This window comes from Agelaius tricolor, unplaced genomic scaffold, assembly GCF_023055355.1.
Source record: "Agelaius tricolor isolate 1412-34295 unplaced genomic scaffold, bAgeTri1.0.p SCAF_7, whole genome shotgun sequence".
Lineage (NCBI taxonomy): Eukaryota > Metazoa > Chordata > Aves > Passeriformes > Icteridae > Agelaius > Agelaius tricolor.
The window spans coordinates 31970220-31979563 of record NW_027269267.1 but is presented as its reverse complement, the minus strand read 5'-3'; the positions used below and the strand labels follow the sequence as shown (position 1 = coordinate 31979563).

At 35.9% G+C, this 9344-nt stretch overlaps 1 protein-coding gene across 1 annotated transcript; it reads right to left on the bottom strand.

The window, feature by feature from the left end:
- Positions 1-1348: 1348 nt before the first annotated feature.
- LOC139591426 (testis-specific gene 10 protein-like) lies at positions 1349-8334 on the bottom strand (the record flags this gene model as incomplete). Its single annotated transcript, XM_071429969.1, is given in 6 exon segments — positions 1349-1409; positions 2255-2359; positions 2682-2884; positions 7447-7514; positions 7517-7626; positions 8240-8334. Coding segments are annotated over 6 exon segments (642 nt in total), but the record flags the coding sequence as incomplete, so codon positions are not given.
- Positions 8335-9344: the final 1010 nt, after the last annotated feature.

Genomic DNA, 9344 nt, shown 5'->3' with positions numbered 1-9344 from the left:
TAGTCAAGTGCCAAAGGAAATAATCTCAGTGAACAAATTAAACTTGGAAGTACATAATCATCTCAAAAGCAAGTCATAAACTGAGACTTCTTTCCCCTCCACTGGCAATATTTTTTTATGCATGCTGTCAGCTTCTAAATGTTATTTTAAAAGGAAATGTAGTTTTGATCATATATTTCTCTGAAAGACAGATTAGTGAGTCTCTTTGTATTATTCCCTTACTGAGATTTATTTCTATGTATCCATTGTCTCAATTTTCACTGAAAGACAGAAGATATCCGTGGTAACTGCAGGTTTAAAACTAAAAAGTGTAAACATCTCCAGGGAGGAAGAGCCTAATTTTAAGGTTATTCAAAAGTAAGAACAGTGCTGCTTGCAGTATTCCTGTGCTGTTTGAGTTGGCAAGGCCAGTGGACTAGAGTCTACTGAAGTGCCCTGAAACTGATGGATATTTAAGAGATGCTGGAATCCCCAAAGGGAAAGTTGAAAAATGTCCAGTCATTTTGAGTGCAAGAGATGGGGCCTGGATATTAGATCAATCCATAACTCCTGCATCTGGCTGTATGGGAAGGAAGTATGTGGGATTGGATAATTGATTGGAATGTTTTGATGGTACATACTTTTTTGGGATCCTGGTTTCAGTCTGCCAGTTGTTTACATTAAGGAAAATCTAGTCTGTGTTGGATTGGGTGACTACATGCATAGGGTGACTACAACCACCCCTGGGTTTCAGTGTGGCTCAGCCATTACCACAGACCAACCTGTGGAGTGGACCACTGAAGCAGGTCACTAAAGCCTGCTGGGGAATGATCGAATTCAGATTGGCTCAGAGAGCTGGATCTAAGTACAACAAAAGGACTTGCTCTAGCAACAGCAGCCCAGCAAGCCCAACAGTCCCTGTTCTTGGTCACAACAGCCAGGGCAGGACAATAATTAAAACCTGTTGTTTCCACAGGAGTCCAAACTGCTTCTGCAGTCAGAGATGGGAGGAATGGGGAGGTGCTTTTTTGGCTGGTAAAGAAAAAGCCAGACTGATGGATCAAGCCTCCTGGTATCACTGTTTTGGTGCCTATTCAAAGCCTGACAATGTTGGCACTTCCACCTCCTAATTTCAGGCATTATTTCATTCTGCACCAAGGCAGTAAATAAGTAGGACTAGTCCAGCCACTGTTATAAAAAGGGTAGCATATACCCACTTCAAACTAACAACAAACCATTCACTACTCACAGCTGTTTCTTTCATTATGTACTAACATTGTAATATTAATGATAGTATTTTTCTTATATGGAAAATTTTCTGGTTTTCACTTGCCAGTGGCAGAAAAATACTTTGGCTCTGAGAAGCTGCTTAATTTCTTCCCATGAAGATGATCTTCCCAGAGATGCCCTCTTCAGACCCCTCATCATTACTTATGAGAGAACAGAATATCAACAATTTACTAGTTAAATGAGATACCTCATTCTCAGACCTGTGCTATAATCACATCACTCTGCTTCTTTTAGCTCGCTGTTTTACATATCCAAAATAATACCCAAAACTGTAATATTTTATCCTCAATACATCCATGAAATAGAGAAGTATTGTTTATTCAAAGATAAGAAGTCTATCTTATCTTGGTAAGACACCAAGACTAAATAGATAAATTAATGCATGAAGCAGGGCAGGGACCATTCTCTGGTGCTGTGGTCAAATAATAAATAATGTGAAATAGCTCCTACATGTAGTTAAACTCCCTTCCTGCAAAATTAAAAAAAATATATAATTGTCATACTGCCCTTTGGGAATCACCCATAGCACTTCAAGTAGTACCTGGGAAAATGGGGTTGGTACAGGCAAAAATCATTCCAGAGGTGCAGAGAACTAGTAGGCTATAAAACACCTATATAAATAACTAGTCACCTGGATTTTCACTATAGATCAAGGCAGGCATCAGTATAAATGAGTGAAGAGAGATGAGTATCTTCAGGAAAGTGACCCACCTCATCCTAAACCAGGCCATTCCAGAGGGTAGTTAATCTCACTGTCTCATTCTGCTGGCTACACATGCAATCTACATAACTAATTTAGACAGCATATGTAACAGCTGAACAGACTAAATTTAGTGAAATGAATAGTCTCTGAACACATAGGAGATGTAGAGTAATGTAAACCCAAACTTTGTTGTTTATCTGACTAATTAGCCAAAGTCTGAGTAATATACTGCATTTCACCCCAATTAGCTGCAGGAAGCACAATACAAAAACATATACTTGCCTATCAGAGTGCTCAGTCCCCAGCTGTGTTTTGGTGATATCCAGTTCTGACTCTAACTGAGCTGCTCTGTTTCTGAGGTGAGTAAAATCGTGATTCTGCACAGCACTCTGAAGTCCATACACATTAATTAGATAGCAGCTGTAATTCTCCAAGCATGTAGCCACATGCAATTATTCAAAATCAAAAGGGCAGCTATACTATGCAAATGAGATTAGGAACATTTTTTGGAGCAAATTATAACACTATGAAGAACAGTCTATTAGGGTTTAACTGAGAAATCCAAAGCAGGGTCTTGGTATCTTCTGCTATTAATATAGTCAAGGCACATTGGCCATTTGAAAATGCAGCTAGATATAAAACTACCTCTGTTTAAATAGACTTGGAAATTATGAGAAAAACTGCAATACTCTCCTAGTAATTTACTCACAGATTATTTTCTACTAAAGCAAGCTGTTCCTCATGAAACTGAATTTCAGAGACTTTCTTGTGGTTTGCTCTCTGTGACTGAAATTCGTTCTCACAATTGGACACAAGAGAAGATTCCAGGTTTTTCATAGATGCTTTTTCATTTCCCAGTTGTTTTCTCAGCAGCTCTGTTTCAGAATGGTTTGATTCACACTTGCTCTGCAGATAAACAAAGATTTTAAAGTTTCAGGTGTATGTCTCTCAAGCTTGCTGGCATTCTATTGAGGTAATCTTAAAAGAAAAAAAGATAAAAATTTAAAAAAAGAAGTCTGGGATCAATGATAAAATTCATTTTCACTGCAAGATGGGTGGTTAGTTTTATATTTTCCCAGTCAAAATCCTCTGTGAGATTTATAAAATCATCAAATGTATATATCTTAATATAAATATACTTGATACAAATGAGAAAATGCTATGAAATTGATGGATCAATGGATTCTGTAAACAGAATCATTAATGAAGAGGAAGGAAGCTTCACATTTTGTTGAGGCAAGAAGCTATTGATTACCTGTTTGCACACAGGAAATAACATGTGCTACTACAAACTGGTACCAGCATCACCAGCAGAGTGAGATTACACTTACTTTACTTGCAGGAGCACCAAGAATAAACTGGGGGGAAAGGGAAATTGAATAAAATCCAATCAAAGAGATTAAATACCTATAAATCTTTGAGGAACCTAAAAAAGAATACCCCAAAACCCTAGTATATTTCACTGCAGAAGACATACCTGAGACATAGCTACAAACACACATTAAAAAAATAATTCCAGAGGCTGAGAATCAGGAAAATCAGTATTGGGTCAGCTTAGAGATAAAGAAAACTGCCTGTTTCAATCTTAGTATAAGTAAACTGGATGCTATTTTCTCTTCATCTTTTCATGTATGCATTATAGTCTGACTAACTGAGTCTGGGGTGTTGCAACATTTTATCTGTATTTTACTCAAGCCTAGTTTACATTAAGCACAATAATGCTCGGCCAAAGGCCATGGGAAATCTATGAACTGGGACATCTTAACAAACTCTCCACCTCTCCAGCACATTTCTCAGAAATTTCAGAAGATAACCATTTGTGTGTTCAAAGGAGGAAGAACTGAGGTCATAGGCCAACAGAAGGGGGAAAAAAGAAAAAAGAAAGATAAAGGCAAGAAAAAAGCATTTGTCACTTATCAAAACAAAAGTCTTTTTTTTTTTTTACCAAACTAAACTGAAAGGTTTCTTCATTCTGAAAGATCCCATTTTCTATGTCACTCAAAAATCAAGTTCCTTTGCAGAGAAACAGTTTTGATATTCTACATTTGTATTTCAGAAAAAAAGAATACTGAAAACTGTACACAGAAGAAGATACAGGAAAATAAACAGTATTAGAAACATTGAAAGAACAATATTATTCAGAATCAGGTTTAGTTTCCACTTCTGAATATAAATATGCTGAAATCTAATGATGCAGATTCTGTGCTGGAATACTGTGTAAAGCAAGAGCCTTATCTGAAGGTTATACATGGCTAATGAAAGACTACTGGTTGAAAGATACAGAAAAATTAGTGAAAATTTCCCAACTTCTGACTTTTCTCCAACTCTCCAACTGCATTTCTGCAGTTTTCTTTCCTGAAACTGTTGCTGTTCTCCACAGTCACAGCAATCCCCTTCACAGAAGGATCCAGGGAGGCTTAGCCATATTAGATCTCATAAAAGTTTCAGATAAATGTCTTATGCTGGAACTCTTTCATATCAAAAGAATCATAGAGGATTTCATAAGGATACAAAAAACATCACACATATTTGGCTGGAATACATAACCAACTGCAAACAGCAACTTTACCCACTCTGCTTCCAAAAGGCACAAAGGTTTAAAGAAACTGCTGGAAGTCTATAAAGAACAAGAAATTATCTCAGCTGGAGCAGAGGATGGACAGGTCAGTAATAGAATCATACTGAAAATGCCTGAATAATCTGAGCGTGTATGAGCAACTTTTCAAAGTTTATCCAAACAGAATTTTAAAAAATGTATCACATAATAATTTTGTAGTTTTTGTAAAAATCAAGGTCAGCAAAAACTGATTTCCAAGGGCAATTAAGAAAATATTAAAGATATTGGTACTTCCTAAATTAGTCAATCATTTTAAAGTCCACACCAAGTTTCATTGCTAACAAACAGCTTCAGCTAGTCTGCTTACCTAGTGACTAGATGTAAAATCCAAGATATCTTTCTTGAAAACAGTATTTTTAGCCCCGACTTTTGAGTGTTCATAGTAAAACCCTGCAAAGCGGTGAAGCAGTGTCCTTTTCAAAAAGTGTTCAACTCATACCCTTTGAGGAGTAAGCCCCTGAGAAATGCCAAATTAAACATTGAAAAAATTGCAAAAGTGATCATTCATAATCCTAAAGTATATTTGGATCCCTTAAGTGTAGCATTAACATAAACTTATTTTTCTAATATATTTCACATACCCTTTCTACCTTCTCTGCTGTGGAAATTAAATGCTAATTTAATCATTCTTTGATTGCATCTACTTTAATGCAAAGTTCTGGTGTAGATGTGGCATTTTCAAGTACAGAGACAATCTCCTAAGGTGTATTTTGAGGCCCTCTGCCCATTTTCACAAAAGAGTTGCTTAAGGCAAAAATAGGAGACTTGTATGCTGCTTCTGTTGTTAAATGATACAGCAATGCAATATAAAACTCTACTAAAAAATTATTAAAACAGCTTCCAAAATCCTACAAAATATCTCCATGTAATTGTGGCAAATTTTAAGAGGCTGCAGTAATTTATTCTACAATAAACTTTAAAGTTATTTCTTTAAATAACTCCTGTATACAAAAATTATACAAAAATTAGGGGGTTTCTTGCTTCTGACAGCAAAATTATCTTCTGGCATTTTAAACTCTATTCTTAGAATTCTACTCCTTTTGCAGAGTTAATAAGGTTGAAAATTCTGCCATGGACCACATTTTATTTTCAGCTGAGATCCTCTCCTTTTAGCAATAAAATTTGGCTTTGTATGTAAATGATCTGTGGATGCTGAGATTCTGTCAGTCATATTTATACTCCTGTCACCTGTAAATTCAGGCATGACTAAGAGATGAGAGAGTCACAATAAGGTGGAGTCCACGAGGCAGCAGCAGCATGTCTGACTAAAAACATTAAGAATTTTGTACATTTCAAATTAACATAACCTAGGTTTTTCCTTTTTGAAAAATGCCTGTACTTTGCCCAGTGATATTCCTGGTCAGCCACTTTAAACTCCTTAAGTTTCAGTGGGTGGCAGAATGAGTGTGGGAGGTTAACAGAGCAAAGTTAGAGGTAAGGCACTGTGAATTGCTTGAATGATTTACTAGAAATGACATCCAAAGAGATTATTTTATGGGAGCACATCACATTAATTCTAGCTCTGTCTCACCACAAAAAAAAAAAAAAAAAAAAAAAGCACAAGGAACACAGAGCACTGCTGAGCACATTAAGATTTTTGAATAAAAACTTCTGTGTTTTAGATATGTGCCTTGCATGTAACTGTATGAACTGGAATGTGGCATTAGGAATTCTGACCCAGTATGTTGATATAATGTTCATGAAGAGCCCTGTTCATTCCTGTACTTCATAGCAGGGATGTAGGAGGGATTAGAAGGATAAAATGTCTGCTGGTTTCAGACTTGTTGGACAAACTAGAACCATGTACCAGTTTTATTATATCTTCAAGGAATGCCAAAATCTGCCACAACACCCTCCTGTGGTGTTTTGTTATTGGTGTGTTCTCATCCACTTTCTGAACAGCAACAGTTTGGCTCCTCTAGAGTATCTAATATTCTTGAGTAGCTTTCTGTGGGATTCACATTCTCTGAACCTGAGAGAAGCAGTAAGAGAAGCAGGGAAAAGAATGATCAAAACAACTCCTATCTCATGTACTGCGCCTGTGTGGTTCACAAGTGGAATGCATTGTGGAAGATTGTTTACCTGAAGGGAATTGATAATTGGATTCTGGTGTGAGTGTTTTGATTCACTGACCAGTTGAATCCGTGTGTGTGTGTGTTGGGACTGTCGGTGACAGTCACAAGGTGCTGTGCAGTGGAGTGCTTGGCAGATTCCGTTTAGATGTAATGTAATATAATACAGAATAAGATAGTATAATAATTTAATTAATTAGCCTTCTGATAAGATGGAGTCTTCCTCATCATTCCTCCTGGATGTTGGGCAAAAAATATCACTGATAGCCTTCTGCAGCTTATGTGATGGTCAGGAAGCAGAGTTGATCTGCAACAAAAAGTGGAGAGCCCCTAAACTGTGTTTATATGCTCACAATGTATTTCCAAAGCCAAGCTATGAATTTTTCTTAAAATTCTTCAGATTTTCAAGTGGGAAGAGGCTCTTTGGGACATCTAAAGCAGTGGAAAGAAGGCTAAGAAGCTCAAACCAAGAAGAGCAGGGACAGGAACGTGACAGGTGACAAAGTACTTGATATGATTCAGGTATGCTGAGTGGAGTTGTGTATGACTTTATGCCTTCAGTGATTCTGAACCACAAGAGCATTTAATTTTTTATTTTCCTTGAATTTCTTTATGATTTTTCCCAGATGTGATTAGTGGAATTCTAATCATACTATTATATAAAGTAAAATGCATACAGTTTATGGTGGAAAATCTCCCTGAAATAGAAGTGGCATTAAACATAATTTTAAAATATTACCAAACCATTTCAAGGGTGAACTAATGAAAGAATGATTGCAACTCACTTGCTCCATTTGTGTTTCAAGGGACTCTATTTTCCCTTTCCAACTGTGGCTCTCAGACTGCACTGCTCACTGCCAGTCTAACAGGAAAAGCCTGTTTCTGCTTCATGTCATTTTGTTTCCCAACTTTCTTCTTGTTCAGAGGCTTTGTGATAATTCTCCAAGAGCTCACAGTTCTCTCTCCTAACACAAAAAACTTTATTTATTTAATAATTTATAGTAAGCTCCAAAAAATAGGGATATTTACAGACCTACAGATATGGTATGGAATATACTCTTTCCAGTGAAAATTCTACCATTTGGTGAAAACATTGAGAGACTTCTCAAGAACCAGAGTTTTGTCCAATATGAGCACATTTTAATGATCAATAGACATCTGTTAAGAATGGCTAGGTTAACACTAGCCATACAAAATATAGCAATATAGTGCAGTAATATTTCTTTTTACTTTAGTCCTATAAAATAATAAAGAGAAAAGAGTTCCAAGTTTCTGTATTATTCCCTGTCTGATTTTTTAAGTTTAATAAACACACAGGTGTGTGTGTGTATACTAATGTATATAATTATATATATATAAAACCACAATGAAATATTCTACATCAATTTTGTTCTGCAAAAACAGCCATGCAAATGTGTCCAAACGACTAAAACCAAATTAAGGGAATGTAAATGAGTTTTGGTTAGGAAGCAAATTCTTCAATGGAGATATCTAAAAATTTAATTTTTAGTTAAAAACCAACAGTTTTAATTTAAATTAAAACCAACAGTTTTAATTTAATTTACAATGAATAAACACTTCAGCACATGCTTCAGCCTGAAAATATCTCTGTTTGAACCCTGGGCTTTCAACTTCATATCATCAAGCTCAGTTTGGTACTTTGCTAGTTTTTTATATAGGAAGAAAAGTTTTTTCCATAAGGTTTAAGTATACTGCTTGTACCTTAAAAAAAAATTAGTGTTTATCTAAGGTCTATGGCTTTATTAACTGGTTCTTGAAGGGTATGTGAAATGTAAATTAGGTGTATTTTTTTAAAACCAAATTTTTCATTTGTGAAAAACATTTTTTTACTTATAAATACTTTTTTACTTAGAAAGAAGAAAAATGTCTGTAAAGGAATCTAACAGTTGAAAAGAAAAAAAAAAGATGGTTTATTTAGCATCTAGATTGTCATAAAAACAACCAGCCTGTCCCATTTAACAAGCAGAGCTCAGTCAATTCCATCTCTTTTTACATTACAGTTTTTTAAAAGCCTATGTTTTTAAAAGTAGAAGACAGATAAAAAATTAAGTAATTTAATTATTATGGAATTGCTTAATGCTAATTAATCAAGTGGTTATCTCTCAGGAGAAATATAGCCACAAGTATTAGGAGAATGGACACAGAAATTCTGAGAATTATTGCTTGAGAAAGTGAACAAAAGAAGGAAAAAGAGCTGCAAAAAGGCTGTCTTGGACTGCACAGATCAGAAATTTCTTCTGTGCAAAATTGCTAGGAGAACGCAGCTGCAAGAACTGGGGGAAGGTGTGGTAGTGTGAGGAAGGCTCCACGGAGAAACCCCCATTCCTGCTGCAAAAAGGCTGAGTTGTTGAGAAAGGTGTTCTGGAAATTTTCCAGTAAACCCAAGCAAAGAAATTATAATACTTTAAATACTTGGAGTAACACCTCAATTAATGGAAGGGCCTGGAGGAACCAATACATATGCCAGAAGCAATTCTACTAAAAAGTACTTCATCTTATGATACTAAGATATTTTGTTTCCCACTGCTTCTACAAGCATCCAGGTATTGCAAAGAAAACTGTGAGCCTTTCAAAAGTAGCTGGGAGCACCAGGAAGCTGCATTTTGTATCAGCTGACATCATCCTTATAGAGTGTGATTCCAAGAGAAGGCGAAGGAGTTAC